This window comes from Poecilia reticulata, linkage group LG8 (assembly GCF_000633615.1).
Source record: "Poecilia reticulata strain Guanapo linkage group LG8, Guppy_female_1.0+MT, whole genome shotgun sequence".
NCBI classification, from domain to species: domain Eukaryota; kingdom Metazoa; phylum Chordata; class Actinopteri; order Cyprinodontiformes; family Poeciliidae; genus Poecilia; species Poecilia reticulata.
In genome coordinates, this window is record NC_024338.1 from 3,966,937 (window position 1) to 3,992,780 (window position 25,844).

Genomic DNA, 25,844 nt, shown 5'->3' on the forward strand with positions numbered 1-25,844 from the left:
CACACACCCACGCACACACACACACCTACACACACACAGACACAGGTGGTTCTGGGTTGCAGTCATCTGAGCTTTAATGTCTTCCAGCATCTTCACAGCAGGTTGGAAACCGTCAGTTTGGGACCCATTGAGCAGGTGAAATTGGTTTCATTCTCATTTTTATAATATTGCCCCCAACCYAAAAACAGTCACTCTTGACTTTTAGGCTTTTTTCTCTGCCTCTACTGTTGCAAAAGTAACTCAGTGCTTGAGTCATCCCTACTTTAATGTGTTCTATCTACAGTTTAGAGTCCATCACCTGTTTGGCTTCTGGGAAGTTTGGTTTTCAGGGAAATTCTACATTATTAAAACTGACTTTTGTCTTGTATTTCATTTCCTGCTTAGAATAAAAGCTGCTCTAACTATAAATTGCTTCAGCCTTAAGCAATAGGTAACCTTTAGTTATTTTATAATCCATCAGTTTAGCAGTGATTTTTACCTGCTTAGTCGTCTAAGCAGGTAAGTGTGTGTTCCTGGTATAGACTGTGTGCCTTATCAAAAAATAAGGTGAAGGAAACACAAACTACACAACACAACAAATGCATCTACAGGTAGAGAGTGGATGTTTTAGAATGAGAGGAACAAGAACCATTTGAAATGAATTGACAGAAACACAAAACAATAAAACGGAAAGAATGGTATAATAAAGAGGAAACAAAATGGTGATTTCTTTTTTTTCTGCCAGAAGTCCAATTTTCCCAAAACTGCAAATTGGGTCCTGCCTTCCTTCCCAGAACACTTATTGAAACATATTACCTAAAGGAATTACGTTCTTTGAGTATACAGAAAAAAAAGTTAGGTTAGATGTTTATGATACTCAGTATATGAAGGATGRAGCTGATAACTCACAACCGAGAAGACAAAAAAAAACTTATGAATTTAAAAGGAAACTTCAACACAAAACATTCATGTCTGATCAATGTCTGTTCATAAATAATCATAAAAGTCTGTCCCCTAATATAAAACTGAGCATATTTACTTCATAAAACAACACTAAATAAACTCCTTTTCAAAATCACACTACTGCATCATAACCAGGTTGAAAATTTAGCTTCAAAATGTGAAGAGAAGACATGAGAGCAAGAGACCAATCCAATAAAGCAAACAGCTAAGGCCAAGAAACCCAACAAGGAGAACCAGAAGCATAAAAAAGGACCCCATAGTTAGTAGCCACAGTGTTCTTGTTATACTGAACTACAAAAATTTGCTTAGACATGTGGGAATGTCACTCAATGTGGTGAAAGTGGCTTCATTACAGGCATCCATGATCTGAAACATATACAGCCCCTAATCTCAAAGAAATTTTAAGAATGTGGGCGGGTCTGAATAAGTGTGTTTGGGCCAACAAGCCCGACTCAGTTCTGCCAGGAGGACGTGAGCTAAAATTCCAGCAAACTGCAGTGAACAGCTTTTGGTAAATTGGAAAAAACTTTGGAAAAACTGTAGTAAATAGAAATAATTTAATGTGGTCATCCCAACTGTCCGAAAACAAGAAATGTTTTGTGTGATCTAGTATCAATATCAGACTGCAAGAATCGTTTTTCTTTTTGTTTTGTACAATGCATGCAAACTTCTCGTTTCAGCTGTAATTACTGCTTACCATCTGTGGTGCTTTTAAGCATTTCTATTTTGTACGGCTATGTTAATGGCTGAAACCCATCTGCCAAATGAAAATGTAACTAAGCCCTCATTAAAACCTGTGACTACAATCTGATGACATGTTCAATGTAAAATAATACAATAGAGATTAATAATCATGCTGTTTGCTGTGACACTTGAAGTAAAACTCAAAGTGTCTGGAGTGGCAGAGGGAACGATGCAAATCAAAGTAGAGTTGATTCTGCTGCAGTCTCATCTAAAAAAGAGTTCTGTTTGTCTTTGGAAATAACTGTGTATGACAGAGACTTACATAATTACATCTAAAACTGAAAGCTGTCTGAATGCAAAAGAAAAAGAAAAACAATGAATCCTCAAACTCATATTGTTTTAAAAATGTAAAACTTTAAAATTCTAAAACAAGAGTACTTTAAAGACACACAAAAATCCAGTATTTGCAGACAGGCTGAATCACTTGGTGTGATGTCAGTAACTCAAACAAAGCATTGAGGCAATAGAAAGTAAATGTCCAACCCTGAAAACATCCATGAGCTGCTGCAGCTGCTTAAAATGTCACAATAAACCTGAAAAAATGACAGAGCTGTTGTTTCAGTTCCTGGTCTTCATGAGTGTCTTGTCGAGAAAATGTGTGGACAAAAGAATCAGATGAAAGAGATCCATGATGAACTCATCAAGTCTCTGTTTCTGTGTCCTTCATGTATCCAAAACAACAATGTGGAGGCAAGGAACTGAAAAGAAATTTCCCCACAACTAAAAGTTTGAGCAAGTTACTCAGAAACAGAGGAGGCAGAAACAAACATGGAGAGATGACACTGAGAGACTGAGGAGGAGGAGAGTTAAAACAAAAACCTGTGCCGACCTTGTAAGGTTTGATTGTTATTTTTTGAGGAGGAATTTGACATGAATACAAAAAAAAAAAAGAAAGTATGTGCCTTGGAGAGTATTTGCAGCACCACGGAGAAGTAAGCATACCCAGTGAACTTTCTTAACTTTTCTTACTTACAGCCACACACAGTGTTTATTTGTAATTATGTGATAGACCAGAGTGTAAAGTGGAAGAAATCTAATATATATATGATCATGTAAAACTGAAAGTATATGTCCATCTGAGATTCGTCTTGAGACGAATCTCTTCTTTGCAAAGCAGCTCTAATTCTGACTGGATGTTATAAATGGGCATATTTTACCACAGATTGTCCAATGGATTTAGGTCTAGACTATTACTGGTTGATTGGGGGACAAAAATGTTTTTGTTTTTATGTAAACCTTATCACAATTTCATCTTTCACCTGTTTGCTGTGTCCATTGGTCATTGTTATGCCATTTCTCCACTAATATTCTTTAAGAAAAAAAAGAAGAAGAATATTTGAGGCCTTCACATGACTGTTAACTGAAACTATAAATATAAAAAAAATTGTTTTGATTGAAAATCTCTTTTTCAAGAGGGACCTGGTAAGATAGTGACACTAACTAGATTCCTACTAAATTAATTGGTCTAAATTTTATTTTAGAACATCAAAGAGGACAAAATACAAACATATGCAAAAGTTGAAAACGCATCACATTCACTTTCTTGAAGGAAAGTGATATATATATTAGATTTCTTCCACTTTACACTGGTCTATCACATAATTACAAATAAACACTGTGTGTGGCTGTAAGTAAGAAAAGTTAAGAAAGTTCACTGGGTATGCTTACTTCTCCGTGGTGCTGCAAATACTGCTTCGTTGTTCTGAGCTACTTTATGTGGATGTCACATAAAATCCCTCATTATTGAAATATAATCCCACTGAGTACATTTGGAAAAAAAAGATACACAGCACAATTTATTAAATAAAAGAAAATTTATACATGCAACAGGCCAAAAACCAGCAAAACAAAACCCAACAAGCAAGACAGGAGAATTATTGAAAGTAAGAGTCTTAAATACTGCAGAAAACAGGTGAGAGAGGAAGACAAGCAGGCTGGACACAAGGTGGCTGCAATTAAGCTGATGAGCAAAGAAAAAAAACTTGGTAGAAGGAGCAGAGTGACAACAATATGAGCACAACACAAAGGAAACACAAGAGAGGAAGCCAAAGGAGAAAAGTAAATGTAAGAAACATAAATTACTAAGAAACAAATGTTAAGGAATTAATAAATTCCTGGCAAAAAAAAAAAATACTATGGATAACAATGGACACGATGAACAGCATACAGTAAAACCTAAATGGCAATAATGGCCCCAGAAAATGTTTCAAAAAAATAAACTGAAGAAATAAAAACACAAACACTTGAGGATTTTTTAAAAAAATCTAAAGGGAAAAATAAAAAATATGCAGGAAGCAGAAGGGCAAATAAATTAATGATCAAAAATAAACTAAAGCCAAAACCTAAACATCTAGAGAATGTGATAAAAACTCATTTTTCATCACTTTCTCTACTTTGTAATAACAGTAATATTACTCTTAACACACTGGTGAAACAAACTAAATCACTGTTCAGTCACTGAGCTATAACACAGTATGAACTCCTGTGACTCTGACATGCATTGAAAATCACGTGAAAGCCACTGACCTGCTGCCGTAGGTCTGCAGAACTGCTGCAGTATTTCATGAACGAGCAAGTTTCCTTCCAGACGGCATCTTCAGTGTTTGAAGCCCCACACCTGTCATGATTATATTGTAGAGACAAACGAGCAGCAGTGTATGCATCTCTGGGCATCAGGGTCTATTTTTGATTTGGTGTCAGAATACTCACCACACACATGGCATGTGTTTACTATGCGTGGCCATTTTGGATGGCACGGATATCAGATTTTACTGGGTGACAGTCAACTGTCATTCTGTGCCCATGCTGATGGGCTCAAAGGGGGTTTTACGGGGACATATTCTGGATCCGGAAGAGCTTACCGTTAGCGACCCGCTCAGATTTTCCTCTCCACATCAATCACAATGCTATTTTAACATCGTGTTAAAAGTGATACTCGACCTTGTTATTTTTTCAGCCCTCTCCAGTAAAGGCTCCCGGTGAATTGTGATGCCAGGTCATTTAAAGTAGAACTCTAATTGATTCACACTGAGTCAGAACAGACAAATTGCCTGGATATAACCCAACTTTATTTATCAGCAGGATCTCTGACTGAATCTAAGTGATAAAATCCTTCTGTTTGTTATGAATGCTCTTTGCATTCAATTAAAATAATGCTTTTTCACATCTATATATGAACATATTGCTTTAATATTTTCAAACAACGTTCAATAAATCCCACCCAAATGAAGAAACGGTATTAATGAAGTGATATCGCTCCCAGAGAATGTATGTGTTATACAGTAATTGTCTCCAGTCTTATGATTTATGGTCTGTAAAGCTACTTTTAAGTATTCTTCCAGAGATCGCCATGGTAACTTGTCCAGAATCTATTATCCCGCCTCCCTATGGAGTCATTTTTGGTTATTTTTCTTATTGTGCAGGAATCTCAGCTATTTTCTGACTGGATCTTCCCAATTCAGTTGCCTGCTGTCAGGGAATTTGATTCTTTTTCACCAAATATTTGGGGATGTTATTCTAAACCATGTGTCAAACTCATGTCCGGGGCGCCAAATCTTTTAGTCTAGAGACTAAAACGTACCTTCAAAAAAGAATGTGTGCTTAAATATTATTTTATCAGTCAAATCAAAGCTGTATACTGCCAAATTTTATTAATGTGAATCAATGTTTTTCTATTTAACTTTAAAAAGTACTCATCGAATGCAGAGACAGCTACTAATATTTTCAGTTTGTCAATGGGTTTGTTACCCGGGAGGATATTTGTGATCTTGATGTGACGCAAAATGAACAGTAGTTTAACTTTCCACCACCATATAGATTACAGAAGATCTGTGATGTTGAGTCTGATGAATCATATGTAAGTAGCTTAGATTTATGTTTTGGTTTGTTGTATTTTAAAGAGTGGATGATACCAAGCCCTTTTTTTCTAGATTTTCTGGGAGAGAAACAGATCTTCCTCAATGCAGAAGATGTTTTGCTAAAGTTTAATGCTTTGTTTCATGCCAGACTCACTGATGGCGAACCTTTCTGGTAGAGGTTAACCTTGAGTATTTTTAAGAAAGTTATTAAGTCTGAAAGTCTCCTAGCTTACCTTTCTTTGACTCATTCGTCGTACACTCTGTACCTCCCAGGGTGAAGTCGCTGCTGTGTTCTCTCACCAAACTCCAGATTTTTCCTCCAGAAACCTTCGAGTCAGTCATTGTCCGATGTTTGTTCATTCCACGGTCTCCATAACGGCTCTGTTGTCTTTGGCTGTCATCTGCCTGCCTGTACTCCAACACCCTCTGCTCAACACCATCTGGGTCTCAGAATCCTCCTGGAACAATAATCCTCATCAAACTCCACTGTCTGCCAAGCACTTCCTGGATCCTCTCCCCTCCTCAGTGTCGGCTTCCAATCCTGGAAGCGAGAGCCCACTTTCCTTCATCATTACAAAGAATTAACTAAACACCTGTTTTGCTGTTTCAATCACTCCTCTCCTTCCCAGATGTCGCAGAAACCGGAACCCTGAATTCCCAAATTTATTTTTGGAAATAAATTCCTCAGTTTATGAATTTATGAAAACTACCAGGAAACATGACAAAAGCACACAGTTCCAATAAAAAACTGAGGTTTTGTTGTTTGGGCCGAGCAACGGTTCAAAACCTAATGTTGACCTGGACTCACTCTATCAGTACCTCTGTGTAAGGCTGGATTGTAGTCTTAAATGTGATACACAGGTTACCTGAGACAACTATCCAGAATAAAGCCTTTCTTTCTTTGCACCACTTTGAAATGTTAATATAAGGTGTTTAGATTACTGTTGGTCGCCTCAGTCGCAGGACACTTTCTAGATTCCAGTTGGTTTTAAAGGCAAGAGAATATTGCTTCTGTTTTAGCTTCACCTCTCCAGCTTTCAGTATGTTTTAGATGTTTTCGAATAGATTTTAAAATCCTTCTGTTTGTTTTCAAATGTTTTTTATGACCATGCACCATGGTATCTGTCTGACCTGCTTCAGCCTTATGTTCCCCAACTCGCTCTTAGTCAGCAGATCAGTTGTTGTTAGTCGTCCTGAAAATGAAGAGGAAGTTGAGAGGCGACTGCTCCCTCTCAGTTGCTTCCCCGAAGCTGTGGAATGGTTTACATTTTCATATCAGACAAATTCAGTCTCTTCACGTTTTCAAGTCTTTGCTTCTTCTCAATGGCTTTTAACTCAGTCTGAAGTGTTGGCTTTTACAGTTATTGACATTGTATTTGTATTTGTATTGTTTGCTTTTTTGATGTTATGGTGATGGTGTGCAGTACTTTGGTCAGCTCTGCTGGATTATTAATCAAAAGTTCCTAAACATTCCCATCAGCCTTAAAAGTGAAGATTTCAAAAGGATTCAGTTACAACAGTTTTAGGGATGGAAATTAATGTGGTGCCAATGTTTTGTTTAAAAAATATATATTATTTCCTAATACAATGTGATTATGATTTTGTTTAAAAAGTTTTTTTTATTTTCATCCATGATTATCTAGTTCTTTAGTGACTAATAAGCGCTAAAGGTTATTGTCCATCAGACTTTCCAGAAAGTCACTCATGGTTACAGCAGCCTGTACTTTCATAATTAGATTGACCCCAAGAAATAACCAGCCGGCCAAAACGCTGCAAGCCCCAACAACAGTCTGCTGTTTTAAAACAGAGTGGTGTCATTGGTAAAGGCTGTATTATAGTTCCATTGTTTTTGCCTCCCATCGCAGGTGCAGCTGTTTTCAATCCATGATTGCGAGGCAGCAACACCAAAAAGGAAAGAGCTATTTTTAAACTACCAGTAAGGTACCAACACTCTGCTGACCACAGCAGGGGCAAGAGGTTTGTTCCTTTGTTCCTGAAATCTGGACCACAGAGGCATAATCTGTAAACAGCATGCTTCACTAGAACAAGTTTTTAAAATTTGAATATTAATGGCTCATTCTGCTTAGAAGTACAATATGTGCAACACACCAAGCTCACAACTCTCTACAGAACATGTAAACTGCTGAGTAAGGTGTTAGAAAACAGGAACTTCCTGAACATTGTGGGGATTGTTTTAAGACTGTGGACTCGCATAGACAGAGTGCACATTTTCTGTCACATGTTGCTCCTTATCAAAGCAGTAAGAGGAGGTCAAGAAATGAAAACAGTTCTGATTCTGAGGAAACTGCACACTCCTGTTGAAACATCTCTGCACTTTGGAATGCAAACTACGCCTTCCTGCAGACACACACACAGGCCACATTTGTCTTGAATCATCCAGAACATGTTGCAATTTCTGAACAAGTGAATGCATGTAGTGAGGAGAATTTGAACCTTTCAAAGTAGAAAATATTAGTCAGATTCAATCAAATGAGGCGCCTATTACAAATTGAAGTCAACAGGAAACAGTGTCAGTTTTATCTGCCCATTCAAACAACGAGCAAATATTTATTTAAATGGGTTCTCTGAAAAACACTAACACAGATTTGGAGATCATTTTTTTTAAGTATTCAACAAAATTCCCTACGGAGGTGGTTAACTGGTTTAGATGGCACGCACCACTTTGAATGATTACACACCATTTCAAGGTCCCTTTTGATGTTAGGGTGTGAGCTAAACTACTGGTCTCTCAGTAGTTTAGCTCACTGGTGTTTAATGGATGTACTGTTGGCTGCACAGTGGCACAGTGGGTAGTACTGTTTACTTTCAGCAGGAAGGATCTGGGTTTCTTCCAAAACCCTGTGATGAATACTTACTAATGGGAATAAAATCAGTAGATTAACTTTAATATTTTGAATCTGAAGTCTGAATTTTAATCACCAGAAATAAATTGACTTATGGGTCATTAAACACAAAGTCATAAAGAAGTGAAGGAAGCCAAAGAGTTTCAACTTGACCACTTAAAATATTGACGGAAAACTTTGGGGGAACAAACCCCTTCTCATATGGTGTTTGAAGAAGTTAAAGACTAAATACAGATTTTTTTTTTTGGCAAAGTTTTATCTCCGCTCTTGAAATACACTCCCTGAGGGATGCTTCTTAAAAATGTATACATCTATTTCTTCATGTTCTGGTCAAGAATTTTCTCTTAATGCAAACTGATAAGAAAAACAACAGACCATTTCCAGAAACAACTTCAGATCTGGATAGCTAAAAAAAACATTCTCAGGAGCTCTTTTTGTTTTTTTTCCCATACACCCGTGACAGATAAGACAAAAAGCAACATGTTTAATGATGTTCTTTTCCAGTTCTGTTCTACACGTATTTACAAATGTCAACATTCATTATCAAGGTGATAGACTTTGAATCTACATCCAACAATTATGTCTAATGGACCAAAACTGTTTCATTAAAAATCTGCAGGTATTTATTTTAATGACCATTCAGTCAAGAGGCCATGTGACTTTCTGGGCTCCTAATGAGTTCCTAGACCGAAGCAGAAGCATCTCTTGAGACTTGAACATTTCCCAGCTGAGAGAACTGCAACAGTAAATGTTGTCTGCATGCTGTAACTGTTTAGGTTATACTTATGACTTCTGGGAAAAAAAAAATCAGACAGCAACATTGTTCCTCAGATATGTCAGCAGTAGGACGAATGTGTGAAAACAGAAACATTTAAGTGTTGATATGCTTTTCCCATATAAACTAAAATCAAAGCAAAATGAACCCTTGTTCATTTTGAGGTAATTTAGTAACAAGATTAACATAATGTAATTTATTATGTTTTAAATGTCTGGGGAATTTTATGAGAATTCTGCTTAACAGTTTTACATGTTTATGCGACTTGGTTTACCCATACCAATACATGTTTGGGGGAACGGGGTTCCCTCCCTAAACTTTGGGGGCAAATTAGGTTGTCCTAATTTTGGGGCAACCCCCTAATTTTTTTCCTCTACTCTGCATAAGCAGAGAAAACATCCAAGCAACCCTTTAGAATTTGGTGTTGCATACTTTATGGTTACAGAGTTGATTGTAGTTTTATGAATTGTACTAATTACTACTTAAATATTCAGATAAACATTTTCAGTATGCATGGTCAGATTGTGGAAGTGTAACTGTGTGTTGAATCTCACCTAATGACTGCAGAGGAACCAAAGAGGGGCATTTCAATTCGTGTGTGTCAGAATTACCCTCACATCTTTTGGGATGCAGGACATAAAATATCAGCTTTTGGTAATTGTTAACGTCCTTAAGCACTTACCCAGCACGATAAGTGCGTCAGCGCTGTCAGGAGAGAGTAGGATGGAAAAGAAAGAAGGAAAACCTGAACTGAGCTGTGCATCACTGATCCTTTTTTACAATGATGCAGTCATTTTCCAATTACACCTAATTTCCTTAAGACGGCAGGGCCAAAGTCCTGTTTCTCCCAGATGTGATGCCCCAAGGAGAAACTTTTCCACCTGTTACTCATCATATGACTCACAAAAGGGAAGCAGCAGAACTGAAATGCAGCAGGTTGGTTTAGTTTACCAGCAGCATCTGCACTGTGCATTAAATTTTAATTTCAGGTAGATAAAATGCTCTATAAATATTAATTCCATAATACAAACATATATGCTTACAGTATGTTGCAAAGCTTAAATCCATCATGCCTTATCTTTTTTTGTCAGACATATTTATGTTTATGAACTGATATACAAATTCATGTAAAAAAAAAACAAGTACATATGAATATGATAAAATGGCTGCTGTATTTTTCTGTTTTAAATAAATTACTTGCATGTAGGATCTGGATTAAATTTTTTATTGTTATTTTTCTGTGATTTTTAGTCATTTTAATAGTTTCTTTTTTCTTTTTAAAGTAGTTTTCACTAGGAGGTACAGCGCGCAGCACAAACAACAGTTTGTGTTACTTTTGCTGCCATCTTGCGTTTAAAAATGAGAATTGCAATCAGGGGGTTGGGGGACGAGGAAAACACTGATGTTTCTCTGTTTACTGTTTATTTTTGTGCACTGCACATGTTCATTATATACATCCTGTAACAGTAAACAGAACCTAAAAAGAAAACACATGAACAAAAATTTTACACAATTAATTAATACTTGAACAGCAGACAGGCAAACACGTGACATAAAGTAGTCAAATCTGACTCAGACATACCACAGCTTCAAACAACACACACAGACTGATTACAGTACAATGGTTAGCTGTAAGATTGCACTATCAGTCAGCGATGGGGTTAACAAGGGTCGTTTCACATTTAGGTCCTCGGTGTAAATAGATAACAGACAGCTCTCTTCATCAGGTACACTCAAATAAAAGAAAACACAAAACATCAGCTTCAAGTTTAGTTTCAGTCTGAGACCTGCTGTCTTTCAAGGACTCCAAACAAAACTTTTCCTCCTGAATGAAAGTTCTCTATGGGTGAAGCAAAGCTTCCCTGCAGTCGCTGTTTATTCTACAGTGGAAATCTTGAGCGATTTGAAACTGACTGGAAAGCACCAAGTACAGTATAATTCTCATCTAACTGCTCAATTACATCAAGACAACATGAGTGTCAAGAATGGTATCTATTTATGAGGACATGAACGCAAATGTAATGCTTAATTTGGGTGCATCTGTTGTTTTTCCAGGTGTTTTTGAGCAACATAAAACAGTTGCATGATTTCCAATTACCGGGTTGTTATACCTGGGAATAAAATAAAACTTACAGCTTGTTTTACATAAACAAAACAATTCCTCCACACTTAGCATGTCAAAAAACATACTTTTCCAGACATTTGCAATTAATGTTTTTTTGCATAAATGGAAAAAAAAAACAAAAACAAAACTTTACTATGAACAAAGCAGTGGTGCTCAAAGTCGGTCCTGGAGGCCCGGCATCCAGCATGTTTTAGTTCTCTTCCTGCTGGTACTCACAACCGTTTCAGCATGTCACAGTTCTTCTTAGGCCTTCTGATGAGCCATTATTTGATCCAGGTGTGTTAAACCAGGGAGAGAACTAAAACACGCAGGATGGCGGCCCTCGAGGACCCACTTTGGGCAGCGCTGCATTAGAGATTTTTTTTTCTGCAACAGTCAGACTGTAAATGTAAACTGTAAAACCCGCAGAAGGAAATTCAATCTGGGATCAGAATTGAAGTACATATGTTCTTCCTTCCCTACCTGGAAAATACAAAGAAACCCAAATCCTAATATTAACACATTTTAACCAGAACGTTAAACGTCAAATAGTGCAGGAACTTATTGACATTTCATTGGATTGGTTAAGTGTTCTAATGTGTAAAATCCAAATGCAAAAACAGTGTTGCTGTGCTCCTGGTTGAATGAAGTAATAACTGGACCATGCAGAGGTTGAAACTCAGCACAAAAAGTTTGCTGTGTCTCAAGAGCATGGAGATGATTTCAGGAAACAGCCAGTGAGTCCAGGAATCTCCGGTCCTAGTCCTTGAAAGCTGCTGTCCTGCAGGTTTTAGAAGGATCCCTGACCCAACACATTTGAAACAAATGATTGAATTACCTCTTCAGAATGGTAATCAAGTTTGGCAAAGGCCTGGTAATGAGTCATTCATTTCATTCAAGTGTGTAGAGAATTGATTCATTAAAAACCTGGAGGACGGTAGATCTTGAGGACTAGGGTTGGAGACTCCTGGTCTCGTCATTAGAGAGCTGAGCGGGGCTGTAGAAGATCCACTGATGGGACTCTGACCTCTACCAGATGACCATTAGGTATCAGTTGAAGAATGTACACTGGTGCATTGGGTCCTGGGTTTCTCCTGGTGTGCGAAATCGCCAGGCCTCATATGGCAAGAGTATCCAGACAGTTCCTGGAGCCCAAACACACCTGACCTAAATTCAACTCAACTTCTCTGTGGTGCCGTGTCCGTCCGACTCCATCTGGTCACACCTCAGTTTGGCCAAAAGTTCGGGTTTGCCCTGGTCTAAATCTGCCTTATAATATTTTAAGTTTTCATGGACGTTATTATAATTATTAAACAATTTCCATATGAGGAAACAGTGTCATAAGTACAATTAGCTCCAAAACAAACTGAAGAACAATTGTAGCAGATGTTAATGGAACAAAGCTCACACAAGTTAGGTTGGAATGAAACCATTTCAAACACTTCCCTAAGTCAAGCCTCCTGTACTTTACTGTTGATATGAAACTGTGCAAAATGGAAACAAATATCTCATCAAAGTAAACAACACATACGAAGTGAAAACATAAAATTTTTAAAGTTCAGTTCCTCGTTATTTTTAAGACAAGAGTTATTAAGGGTAAAATCAAATTTCAAGAGGTGATGGAGTAATATCAAAATAATGAACGAAATAAACAAAAATGTGTCAAATGTTTTACATCTTTGCTTTAATTTTTTGACTGATGGTGTAATAAATCAAGATTTATTTGATAAAATCTATTTAGGTTTGCTTCTTTCTCCTGATTAACGTCTGGTTGCTCACATGGCCTTTTCTAGGTAAATGCAGTCATTGTGTGGGATTATCAGTTTAGTGGAACAAATATGTGTTGTGATGATATCAGCAAATTTTACCCGTCTGGCTGAAGACAAACTGAACTCAAACAGCCTGGCTGATATGATTAATCTATAAAACTAAGATTAATTGTTGCACAAGTCATTTAGCAAACATACAGATGTATTTATGTCATTCAGGCGTATTGCTTTGTAATTTGATCAAACATGTGCATCAGCTGCTTTTTTAAGTACATTAAAATGTTTGTGCTTTCACAGGTTTTCAATTGCAAATTGATATTACTTTATGAGGCTATGCATGAGGTGCTTTACAGTCCTACAATTTACAAATCCCAGCTTACAGAAAGAATCAGTAGTCAGAAAAAAGTGTTATTTCTTTTCACATTTTTTGATCTAAGAACCAATTATTTTAAACATACACACCTATTATCATGTAATTAGCAGAAATGAAAGCTCATCAGGAATCAAAGACAAAAAGCTCAGAGAAGTAGTTTTCACTAAGTAGACAGCTACTGTCTTTAAGTTGCTTCTTATTAGATTAAAACCAATTACTGCAAATTTAATAATAATACAAAATAACAAACTCATGATGTGTTTTAGTTCTGCCACAAAAATGATTCAGTGATTTTACAATCAGCTCAGAGCAAAGTGTTAACAAGGACCAGCTGACGGCTCTCTGGTTGAATTAGAAAAACACAATAGTTGCTTTAAAAGTGAGTGTTGCTCTAAATCTTATTTTGCCAGTCATTATCATCTCCACGGAAACACAGGCCATCATTATTGGTTTGCATGTGAACAGCCTCACATATTAAGAATGCACACAAACAAACAATGTGTCAAATCATCAAAAAATTCATGGAGAAATTACCATGAGTGCGGAGCTTACTCAGGGATGGCAGCAGGGATGTGTTGGTGTTTTCGCATGTGAGGCGAACGCAAACATCAAGGAGAGACCAACATTTTACATGAAGTACCAGGAATGGACTGGAGGAATTAAGTAAAGTTATCTTATCGACTGAAGCCTCATTTCAAACTGCTTTAGACATCTGGAAAAGTAACTTTTTCCAAAAAGACATGATGGTAGCTGCTTCAGGTAAAGCATTCATGGATGGGGTTCTCTCTAGTCCGCTCACAGTTTTACCTGGGAACACCATCATGAAATAAAGAATGGCATCAACACATCCTCCAGGAATGTCTTTACACCACATTAACTTGACAAGGCAAAAGTGATAAAAAAAAACAAAAAAGAAATCTCATCAAATCTTAATTCTGCTGAACACATATTGATGGTATTTCAAAGAACAAAAAATGTTTGGTGGAATAAAAACCTACCTTCAGATAATTTTACAGTAACTTGATGTTGCTGCCTTTTAATTTACCCATCCTATGGACCCTGAATGCATTTTCACACAGATCAAAGAGCAAACTCTACATTCTAGCTAACATAAATGCATATAAATGCTTGTTGTGCCTTATAGTAAGAGTATCTGCTATTTCTGTAGCTCTGACAATGAGCAGTCGATGAAATGTTTGCTGAACGTTAGGTGCTCCCTGATTTGTTTTTCTCTTATCCTGCGGTATCCTGTTTCCAAACAGCTCTGTGTCCCAGACGTCTCTGTTGGTTTGATTGAGCTGATCTGAGGGGTCAGGGAAGGGGTCAGTGAGCTTTGTCGCTGTTGCACCACATACTGTATGTACAGAGAGCATACGTCTGTATTCAGCAGCGCTTCTTTTGTCTGTTTGGTCGTCTATTGCCGTCACCGATGTTAGGAGTTTTGGGCAAAAGGAGCAATCTGACTGAAAGCGCAGGTATAAAGGCAGATGATGTTACATGGTGAGTCATTTCAGAGGTGGTGACACTTTTAGGGGTTAGAACACAGAACTGGAAGGACCATCTTGACGTTGCTCACTTCTTTTCACTTGCTTTTAGGAGTAGAGAGGCTTTTGTCCTTGGCTGTCAAATTCTGACCAGGCATCGTTCAGTTCCATGAAAATCATCTTGGCATATTGTTCATAAGGTTGTCCTGTTGCCTGTGAAGCAGGAGCAAAGGAATATAGCTGTTATATCTTGAAGTCTGAATTAGTACTTCTCTCTTTTTTTTGGCACACAAACATGGTTCTTTAATATTAAATATGCAAGCTTGGACACACAAGATAAATCTAAAAGATGAGGGAGACAGGGAAGCATCACCTCATCTTACTTGATTTACTACACATATAAGTTCTACATTTACTCCAATTTACAGTGTTATTATCATTCTTATTCATTCCCGGCATATATTGCTTCATATATTTTTCCCATTTATTCCAGTGCTTGGAAAATAAGTTTATCTTAAAATTTCTTTCAATTCACACAAACTCGGGCATTTTAGCCTCTACGCATAAATAGATAGAACAAATACATATCCCACAACTAACCGTGCACTAATAATTATATTTTGTTGTTCTATTTATGACAAAAACAATGGAAAACAGTTGTAAAAATTGGTGGGTAGATGATAGAAAGGGTTTGTGAACTATTGTTGTATAACAGACATTTTCATACCATCTGGCCTGAAGCAGTCACTAACCCTTTAGAACAATCCTGATATCCTGATTTCCTCCAGTGATCAATCAGGGGTCCTGTGACTGCTTCACTACCCCCCCTCTGATTGGGAACTCTTAGTCTTTTGTTTCTGCTTTCGTCCAGTAAAAAAAGAGGACAGATAAGATATAGGCAGGTATTGCATTTTCTCCTCGATGCAAGCATGTTGGAACAGTTGCTTCAGAAACAAAGATAGAAATCCTGACTGACTCTGCAGGTAAAGACAAATTTCTGTACATTTACTTTGTTTATTCCTAAGATGTAACTCAGTTTATTCCAAGAGTCCAACTGTGAATTGTTCTTTTTTTATCTTGCAGGTATCATCTGTCTTTTTTTGGTGGCACTCAAGACTTTCTCCAGGTTCTTGCTTTTATATGAAAATTTTCAAGATACAGAGAAGGACTTTTGCTTCCACAACAAAAATGTCTTTTTTCTTTGAGCTGCTGATACTGATGCTGGTGGTAACCCCCACCAGAGCTCTCCAGCACATAAAATTCCCAGACGTAAAAAGAGACGACAGAAACATTTTCCTGACCATGGCGTGGCAAGTGGCCAACCACCTGCGCCCAAACTCCAGCTGCTACGTCTGCGGCCTGATGCCCTACACAGCTGGCGAGGGTTTACCTCTCATGGTCCTGCCCGCCTCGGACTGCGACACGTGCCACCTGATGCATATTCATCAGCCCAGCTCCTATTCTCACCCCGACTGCCCGAGTTTGAAAATGAGACCACTTGACTGTGCGAGAGGACGTGGAAACTGCAACAGATGTCTCCAAACCCCCAAACCGGTTCCCATCTTTGTCCTCCCTCAGAGGTTCACTTGGTGTTTGGAGAACAATGGCCATGTTCCAGTGGGACAATCGGACTGCCTTCGCACGTTTAAGTGGGGCTCAGGACAAAGTGAAATTGACTGGAAAGCTTTTAATGCCGCTCCCCATCAGTGTCTGGATGCAGCAGGAGCGACTCACATGAATGCTTTGGCCTACCGCACAGCCACCTGCTCTGTCTCCTCTCCTGTTGGCATGTACTGGGTGTGTGGGACCCTCGCTTACCCCTATCTTCCGGTGGACTACAATGGACGCTGTGGCCTGGGATACGTGGTCCCAGCAATGAGGGTGACGCACTCCCTGCCGCAGAAAACTTTTCTCAAGCGAGCACGGCGTGGAATTTCCGATTTTCTCGGAACACACAATCAGTCGCCTTTTAAAAATGCTCTTGGCACACTTCTTCCTTTTTACGGAGTCATGTCTGCTTTAGATCAGATTGCTGCTCTGTCCAAGGCTGTAGAAGTGATAGCTAACGAAACTGGTAAGGCCCTCACACTCATGTCGAATGAGCTCGCCTCCGTTAGACTTCTAGCTTTGCAGAACCGAGCCGCCCTGGACTTTCTCTTAGCCGCTCAGGGAGGAACTTGTGCCGTCATCGGATCTGAATGCTGCACTTTTGTTCCTGATTACAACATCACAATCCATGAAATAGTCAACCACCTTCAAGAAACAGCGAAATCCGTTCATCAGGAAGGAAGCTCCATGTTTGACTTTTTAAAACAAGTCTTTGAATCCCTCAGCCATAATGTCATTCAGGTACTTCTTGTTGTGGTTGTTTGCATCGTCGTGTTGTCGCTCTTTGTGTCATGTATGAAAAAATTCTTGTGCAGGTAAAGGAAAAGGATAATAAAATTCTCACTGTCTTGTGAAAAGAAATAACTGGTAATTTGTCAAATATTTAGTATCAATGTAACTCCTCCCTCTTGCACACAGGGCGTGATGGGGCCTCTGCTTCTGAGGTTTAGAGACATAATCCTGAAAAACTGAATTATTTAAGATGTTTAATAAATATCACAATTAAACATGTGACTTTTCAATATTTACACTTTTGTATTAAGATTGAAGTATATAGCAATTTAGTTGCAACACTTATATTGCTTTACTTTTTGTATTTAGTTGACTTGTCACAGTCAGGTTTTCTGATGGGTTCCTGTATGTATTTTAATTATGTAAAATATGAAAAATGTCGTCCACAATAAAATATTTAGCAAGGTACAAGGCAGAGAGCGGAAAAACAGCAAATTACATATTAATAAAAATCCACTGGCAATACACCTTCAAATTAAAGTTGCTTTTTCTGCTGGACATGGAAATAATTGATTTTACTTTTTTCTAAATTAACATATATCACCATGAAATTATGATTCTATGTCCACTTTTCTTTGCAAAATTGGCTGTTAGTATAAAAAACTAATAAATTGTATGTTTTAATTGGCAAAAATAACCACTTTGCAGTAAATCTACAATTAGAAGACTTTTGGTAAAATATGCAAACACTTCATTTTGCCATGTCTTATTAAATCAAGCTGAAAAAGGACCAAAGTTCAACTTGATTTTATATAAAGAAAGTAAAAGTTGTTTTTTTTTTTCATAGATCCAAAATAAGACATTATTGTAAAACAGCTCAACAGGAAAACAATTTGACCTAAGCTAAATTTTAAAAGGTTTTCATGTACACACAGGGTCTTTCCTGTTAATCATGTTCCTCACCTTATCAGGGTGAACAACCAGCACTGCTTTGCGGTAAACCTTCTTGACCTGTTCCGGGGTAACCAGGTCAGCCATGCCCACTGGCTTCCAGCGTGTCTCCCCCTCCCAAAGCACCGTGTGCATGGTGGACAGCAGGGCGCGGATGTTACGCTCCTTCCCCTCGATCCAGTCCAAAATCTGGGTCACAAGTTGGAGGGAGTGCAGAGACGGAGGCGCCATTGGCCAGTAAGGACCACATTTGAAACAATTATTAACAAAACCTCTTTCAGCAGTTCTGGCTCTGGTGGATCTCAAAAGGAGTAATTAGATGAACCAAAGTTTGGCAGCAGAAAACCAACACTGACTGCTTCATTAATTCTGGAAAAAACTCGGAGGCTCTGACAGCCAAATGCTTTGTAAACTTACCAACTAACTCACTTCTAAGTTAATGGATTTAAACATATCAGACATTAAAGGAAATAAGATGGCGTAAGAATAATTTTATTTTTGTTGGTGTTTGTACCTTAATTTTCTCTGGGTCCATCTCTTTGGCCATTTCCTCCTTCCTCATCTCTGCTATTGTCCTGGGGCCTTTTTTCTCTTTGGTCCCTGCAAATCCCTGACCGGACAGCAGGTCATCAAAGTTAGCATCCGAGGCTCTGGGCTTACAACCTGGAACACAAAAGCATGGAATAAAGTTTTTAAACACCTGCATTTACAATAACACAACCTGTTGTCATATAGTAACCAGAAGTAAAAAATATGAATCTTACTCAATTAAAACTCTGAAGTCTAGATGTTAAAAACATCACAAAGACTAACATATCTCAGTTTATTACAATTATTGACTGTCAAAATACACTTAAAAATAACACTCATGTCAGGTGGAGTGAACCTGTGGGACTGGTAGTGGATAATTATACATTTTCGTTACAGACCTTATTTACTTTGTGAGTACCACAGGGCTCAGTGTTCGTAATTATAACACAGAGCAGTCAAATGTATTTTAAATGCCAGCTGGTGAAAAGTTCTTTGTCAGCTTCGTTTTGTTTTGCATTTCAAGCGAAACCCTTTATAACTTATATTTTTGAAGGTTTTCTAGAAATAAATCTTTAAGTACAACCTCTCACTCCAACAACACCGTGTACAGCTCAAGAGTCAACATGATTTATTTACCCGTTCCCGCCTTTGGTTTGCCCCCCGCGCTCGGAGAGCCTCCTCCCATTGCCGAGAAGCTAACATTGTAGTTGGGTCGATTCTGAGGCGATGTGTGAGGAATGGAGGTGTGGCTGGGGCTGGGCTTTGGTTGGGCAGTCGGACCCTGTCCTTGGGCTTGCCAGCCTCCGCCGCCTCCGCCACCTCCGGCGCTGGGCTGCCAGGAGGAGAAGTTGGCTCCCGTGTGGGGCTGCCAGCCTCCTGTGTGCTGGGGGGACGGCTGCGGCCGGGACGGGGAACCCATTGGTGGGAAGGATGGAGTTGTTCCTGTTGGAGTGGTGGGTTTGCTGGAAAATCCAGAAGCACCTGAGGGTAAAGACAGAAATGGTGGTAAAGTGGCCAGTATAAAATGTGACAAAAAATTTAAGGCAAATCTTTGGCGTCAGACCTCCAAGGTTTCCAGACAGGTTTGCGATGTCGGCGAATGGATCCAAGGTGTTTGGCTTAGTTTGGTGGGTGGGAGTGCTGTGGACTGAACCTGTGGGACTGGTAGTGGCTGATCGACTGCCGATACCAAAACCTCCCCCTACATCAGAAATTTGTAAAAAAAAAATTAAAAAAAAGAATTCAGGAGAGAATTCATGAAGCTGTGCAAACTTAATTCCCTCCCACTTCTTAGGTTGCACTGAACGATGCAGATTCAAACATGCCAATCAAATCCAGCAGATGAAAATATTTTGCAAATGTTTTTTCTCAGATTGCATATCTCTTCTTCTCAGACTCATGCACAGGAATTGTGGAAGTAATTAATGAGGGAAAAAAAATAGTTGAATTAACAGAAATCCACTGTCCTGTACTTGTTCAACATCTGACTTCAGGAAGCATGTTGTGATACTACTTCTAGACCAGTGAGTGATTTATTATTTAAAATAAAAGAAGAGCAAAGATCCCCAGACTGATTTACTAAACAGACAGCTTAGTGTACAGTTTGGAGAAATATTAAAATCCTCAACAAAAAAGGATCGACATTCCAGATCTTTTCAGCAGACAGTCTACGCCACAATTACGCTTTCAACAGGTGGCAGCAAACAGTGCTGCTCTTTGAGATTGAAAAGCCATCTGCTCCAGCTTTAATTCACATATTTAGAGGCACACTTCCCACTAATTCAGCATGATGTCACATGTAAATGTAGACAAATGTCTCAGTGCATATATATGCTAGTTGCCTGAGTGGTTGTGTGTGTACCTGTGCTTGTGGTGGCAGGTCTGTTCCAGTCCCAACCTCCCATGGCATTTTGCTGCTGAATGTTGACGGTAGGTGTGGCGGGTGGGACAGGGGAGCTTCTGCCTGTGTGGTCACATAAAGGTTGGCAGTAGAAAGAGCACACAGTGAACCCAGAATACAAAATGATTCAAATGACATGTGTTGCTATAAGGCTTTTGCACACATTTTTTTTGTTTTTTTGTAATCTCATTTAATAATTAGCAATATCACAAAATGTAAATACATTCAGGTCGAGTTGTTATGCAGAATGGAATGTGCTGGAAACAAAATAGTTAAATATGTATGAACTGTAAGTAATCATGCAAACTATTTAGTGCAGAACATAAATGCATAACTAATGAAACCACATTTCTTGCATGAGGCAACAAAAAAAGGCGTTGCAGTCCAACAATGCATAACATTTCAATCAACACAGCAATACTTCAAAACATGCCTAACCTGACTTGTGTGTGAAAAAAGGCAGCAAAGCAGCAGAAGCATGCCTTACCCAGGCTTGTAGGCTGCAGGGTGGGTGATGGAGAACGAGCAGCATGCACAAAGGGGTCTGGCTGCCCCACATTACCTGGTCCGAGGAATGAGCCCATCATCTCCTGAGGCTTAGGCATAGGAGCTGTTCCAAAAGGATGAAATGCTGCAGGATACAACCCCAATCATTAACCCAATTCTGTGACAAATGATTATTTTAAAGTTATAATCTGTTCCATTGGGACTTAAGTAACTTTTTTTTAAAAGTAATAATAAGTAATTTAAAAAACAACAAAACATTATAAGAACTAAACTTTTTTCACGTTTTCATGTTGTCAAGGAGAGTTAGAACAACTGGATGAACTAAACTAGATAAACCAAATAAATTTTGAATCATCCAAAAATTCTATTAGTATTTGAACCAGATTAGTGGATTCAGCTTGAAATACTCTTTCAAGAGGAGCAATGGGCCAACAAAAAGACGAGTATATCATTTCATGTTTTCTTAAGTCAAAAAATTAAATTATCAAAATGTTAAACCGGACAAAATGTTAAATATTTAAAGGATGTAACTTAAAAATGTTTGCTTACAACATTTTTCATTCAAACTTATTCAGACTTTGAAAATTGTTAAATCAAGCTTCACAGTTTCCTACTTTGTTCAAGTAAGAACAAGGTTATTAATGGCAAATTACCAACAGAATCAAAACATTCACCTTACATCCAGATCTGTTTTCTAAACATTTCTAAATTAAAAATTATAACTGTGGTTTTTATGCAGGTTTTTTTTCCCTAAAATTTGTTTTTAAGTTGAATGTATTTTCAAGTGTTTCACCTGGTGGAGCAGGGGACGGACCCGGTGAGGCAGTATTGGGGGCCACTTTGTGCGGAGTGGACTGAGTGGATGAAGGCGCACTGGCCGGCTGCGGCGGAGACCCAAACAAATCTCCCAGGAGGTCAGTGGCTGCAGCAGCTGCAGGCTGAGAAGAGGGGCACGAGCGGTTGATGTCTACCCCACTCAGGCCAAGAAGGTCCACTTCCTCAGTGGGTGCCGGTGCGGCAGGAACTGGAGCTGCGGGTTCTGGTTTCTGAGAGGCAGCGCTGATGCTGCTTCGCTGGCTCGACAGCGACAACATTTCATCATCGGAGGGCTCGCTCTCCTCACAATGGGCCCGACCTTCTCCGTGTTGCCGACTTGGTTCTTCGGTGGGATATGATAGAAACAAAACGCTTTAGGTAGGAAGCCCTATGAAAAATCTGTTCAAGTTAGACAATGCAACGTGTGGACAAGATAGAAGCAGATACGCGGGGAATAACTCCACACAAAGCAGACGGAGACAAAAAGCAGGCTAAGAGGAACTGAGGCAGAAATAAACTGGAGAACAATGGGAGCTTACAAAGGTTATAGTTGCTCCAAGCAACTGTGCACTTAAACAGTTGTACAAAAAGGTCTGATTGAACAGTAGGAAAAAGTTTGTTTTATAGAGGAGATTCTTATTTAGGACCCTTAAGGTTACTTCTGTAGAATTAAGCTGCTGGATCACAGGGAGGCAGATTTCAGTCTTAGAGATAAGATGAGGAGCTCTATCCTCCGCTTAGAGCAGAGCCATTGCTCGGTCCCATTGAAAACCCTGTGTGATGCCCAGAATACGTCGTCATCATGGACCTGTTACCACTCAAGTCCAATACTCTGATAAGAGGAAAGAAGGGGACCGACTGAGGGTTATCTAACTGCTAACCTAATAAAGGAAGACAACATGTTTTACTTTGGAAAAATTTAATGTATTCAATCTATTTGCTTTTAGCTGGGTCTTGTAAACCAAGAGCAATATTTCACCTTGGTAGAAAAACAAACAGATTTTTTTTTTTTTTTGCTTTCATAGGAGACTTTTAGAGGGAACTTATGTGGTTTCAGGGCTTCTGACTTTGGATGCAAGCTAAAAATACTGTCTGCTGTCGTCACAAAGGCTTTCAGTGGACGGGTTTTACTGTTTCTCATTATCCATTTAAGTCCCTAGGTGGCTGAACATTTCTACCAAAGTGATATATTACTTAATACCAACATGGGCTTAATTTCAATTCAATCAATGCACATCATAAAAGTAAAGAGCCAAACAGAGTTTCTATTAGCACAAAATGTATGTGTCGATATTTTAATCTAGTTCCTGGATGAGTGGGATTGAATTGAAGCAGGCCCTCGTTAACTATGACCACTGTGTGTTTCCTTTAATAGATCCACCAACTGCTTCCTTCTTACCCTCCAGATCCAAGCCCTCCATCTCATCTTGCAAGGACAAAAATTGGCCACATCAGTTTATTTTTGTTAAAACAAGAAGACACTATATTATGTTGTTGAAAGTGCACAGCAAAGAACAAATGTAGAATTTTTGAAAATGAGTTAATGTAGAATACTTTGGAAGATTGTTTTAGACTTTATCTAATCATTCTTTACTCATTTCTGGATCAAATTCAGGTTTGCATTAAATTAGCTTAACATAGGAAATTGGTACTAATTAGCTGTAGTGACATAAGCCAGTTGTTATTGCATTTTTGCTCATAGATGAACAGATGTTACAGTTGAGTTGACACAGAAATGGAAATGAAAAAGACAAAAACATAAAAGAATTTTCTTTAAAAGTAAACTTTTGAACACACAAGCTAAAAGAAGCACACTAGCAACAAGCCTATTTTAAGCTGCAGCTTTAGACAAATCTTTTCATATGATTTTGTAAAATAGGATAGGTTGCTTTATTTTGTACCAGGGGTAATGTTTGTAATTTGATGTAATTTCAAAGTCAAAACAAATGACTTCATTTGAAAGTGCACTAAAATCATGTCAAATGATACAAAACTAATTATTAGAAATTAGGGGGGGAAAAGGGAAGAAACAAAATTTTCAACTAAATCCAATTTATTTACTGTGTGCAGCATATTTCAAAACACAGAGCAGCTTCTGAACAAACAATACTGTATAAATTCAAATTTAAAAACACTACCATTTTACTTATTTTCAACTTTTCTGCTCTAAAAGGTTGTCAGATTAATTAGTTGCCAGAGTAATTATTGTCTCAGCTTTGTTATTAATCCACATGTAGCATGGATTAAATACCTGCAATAGCCAATGCGTCCTGATGCTCCTGGTGGCCGGAGAAGAGCACACTGGGACTCAGGTCTTTACAGGGAAACTGCTCCCACGGCGGCGTCAAGTCTTTCTGCTTGTCCACTCCTTCTACCTCCATATCAAGGATCACATGGAACAGTTGAGGATATTTCTCCGGGGAGTCACAGGCATCGAGCTCCGGTCTACGGAGAATTATACGGCATGTGCAAAGGAAATGAGCGGTCACACTTATTTTTCCAAATAATAAAAATGATGATTTTTTTTCTACTAGATTATTTTATAGAAGTGGAACAAATACAAAGCCTCTTTCTCACTTGTTAAACTTCAACATGGTGGTTCCAGGAGCAATAAAGCCAGTGTGGAACTGGATCTGGAAGATCTGAGTGTTGGACACCTAACAAAAAAAAACAAGACAAGGATTCATTTTTATCCAGCTCCACATTGTTGAGACAAGAATAATTTAAAAAGTCATTGCAGACTCTTTAGGCAAATAAGTTTAAGGTTATTACTGTATGTCATTGCAAGCAGTCAGAGCCCTACAAACACAAAACAGAACTAACAACTAATTAGATTGATGAAGTAGCAGACATGATGAAGATTTTACACTCCTTAGTGTCCTTTACTTTACTATGATTAGTTTCCTATGATAGATCTTGCTGCAGGAATATAAGGAACATTACCTTGGCCTGCAGACGCCCTCCAATTGTTGACCTCATGTGGTAGACAGAAACCACAACATCTCCATGAACACTCACACCGAGGGGGAAAACAACTTTCCCCTCCTGGATCCTGTGCTCTCTGATGAAGTAGGAACCAGGAACAGTTTGGGGATAGTATAGATGGTACAGTATAGCATAGATGAACATTTTTAGACAACGAAAACCATTTTTAGTCAAATAAAATACATTTTTAGCAACGACACAAAAGCACTTACATGTGATGACATTACTCTCCCAAAAACGATTTCATTATGCTTTTATCAGCTTGGTTAGAAAGTAAGAAATTTTTTTTTCTTACCTCATCCTCTCATATTCTTGTGCTGTGGTAAAGATCTTTGTCTCTCCAATCAGGACGTCACAGAAGGGCCGACAGCCGCTGCGCTGCTTGTTGAAACAGGGGATTGGACTCATAGTGAGGCCTTTGATCACCAAGGGCTTGGAGTGCGGCAGAGTGGGCTTCTCTGATACCATGCTACATACATAACCTATGTACCTGTATGGAAATAAAAGTTACAGAAAAATGTAGTTTGATTTACAGTGTAAAAACTTTGAATCATTCAAATTATTTGTTCCTAAATAATTTGATTCCAGTGACCTCTTTCAATACCCTTCCACTGAATTTAAAAGTGAAACTCATGTAATAGATTTATTACACTGAAAGTGTAATAACATTTGGTTATTTTAAAGATTATGTTATTATATAGACAATAATGGCGGCGACTGCTAACAGCTGGTCCTTCGGGTGTCACTCTGGTAGACAGTTATTGACAATCTATACAGAAGGTTGAGCAAAAACAGCCACGCTAAAGAAGCTACGGCCTTTATCCTTGCATACAGAGTTATATATGCAATAATAAAAATAGAAAATTGTGTGGAAGGAAAAACTGTGGTAATAAAAGATGTAT

General features: G+C 38.4%; 2 protein-coding genes across 4 annotated transcripts in view; one reads left to right on the forward strand and one right to left on the reverse strand.

Moving 5' to 3' along the window:
- Positions 1-11,673: 11,673 nt before the first annotated feature.
- The window catches only part of dnajc6 (DnaJ (Hsp40) homolog, subfamily C, member 6), a 35,909-nt gene continuing 21,738 nt past the window's right edge, over positions 11,674-25,844 (reverse strand). For 2 of the 3 annotated variants that reach the window (XM_017306308.1, XM_008415211.2), the window contains 12 exons: positions 25,238-25,432; positions 24,901-25,018; positions 24,535-24,614; positions 24,209-24,402; positions 21,935-22,300; positions 21,122-21,265; positions 20,596-20,697; positions 19,798-19,935; positions 19,371-19,715; positions 18,718-18,866; positions 18,216-18,392; positions 11,674-15,125 (listed from right to left, as the gene is read on the reverse strand). In XM_017306308.1, the coding sequence (XP_017161797.1) occupies positions 15,021-15,125; positions 18,216-18,392; positions 18,718-18,866; positions 19,371-19,715; positions 19,798-19,935; positions 20,596-20,697; positions 21,122-21,265; positions 21,935-22,300; positions 24,209-24,402; positions 24,535-24,614; positions 24,901-25,018; positions 25,238-25,432 (2,113 nt within the window). In that variant the 3' untranslated portion in view covers positions 11,674-15,020. The remainder of the gene's footprint in view (positions 15,126-18,215; positions 18,393-18,717; positions 18,867-19,370; positions 19,716-19,797; positions 19,936-20,595; positions 20,698-21,121; positions 21,266-21,934; positions 22,301-24,208; positions 24,403-24,534; positions 24,615-24,900; positions 25,019-25,237; positions 25,433-25,844) is intronic. The other variant, XM_008415213.2, reaches the window with a different exon arrangement.
- Positions 15,132-18,209, forward strand: LOC108166517 (endogenous retrovirus group MER34 member 1 Env polyprotein-like). The gene has a single exon (XM_017306309.1). The coding sequence runs from the start codon at positions 16,053-16,055 to the stop codon at positions 17,337-17,339; it is 1,287 nt and encodes a 428-aa protein (XP_017161798.1). The 5' UTR covers positions 15,132-16,052; the 3' UTR covers positions 17,340-18,209.

Bases quoted from the DNA above. Each gene is read 5' to 3' on its own strand.
- LOC108166517 (XM_017306309.1), top strand. From the start codon at position 16,053: ATGAAAATTTTCAAGATACAGAGAAGGACTTTTGCTTCCACAACAAAA.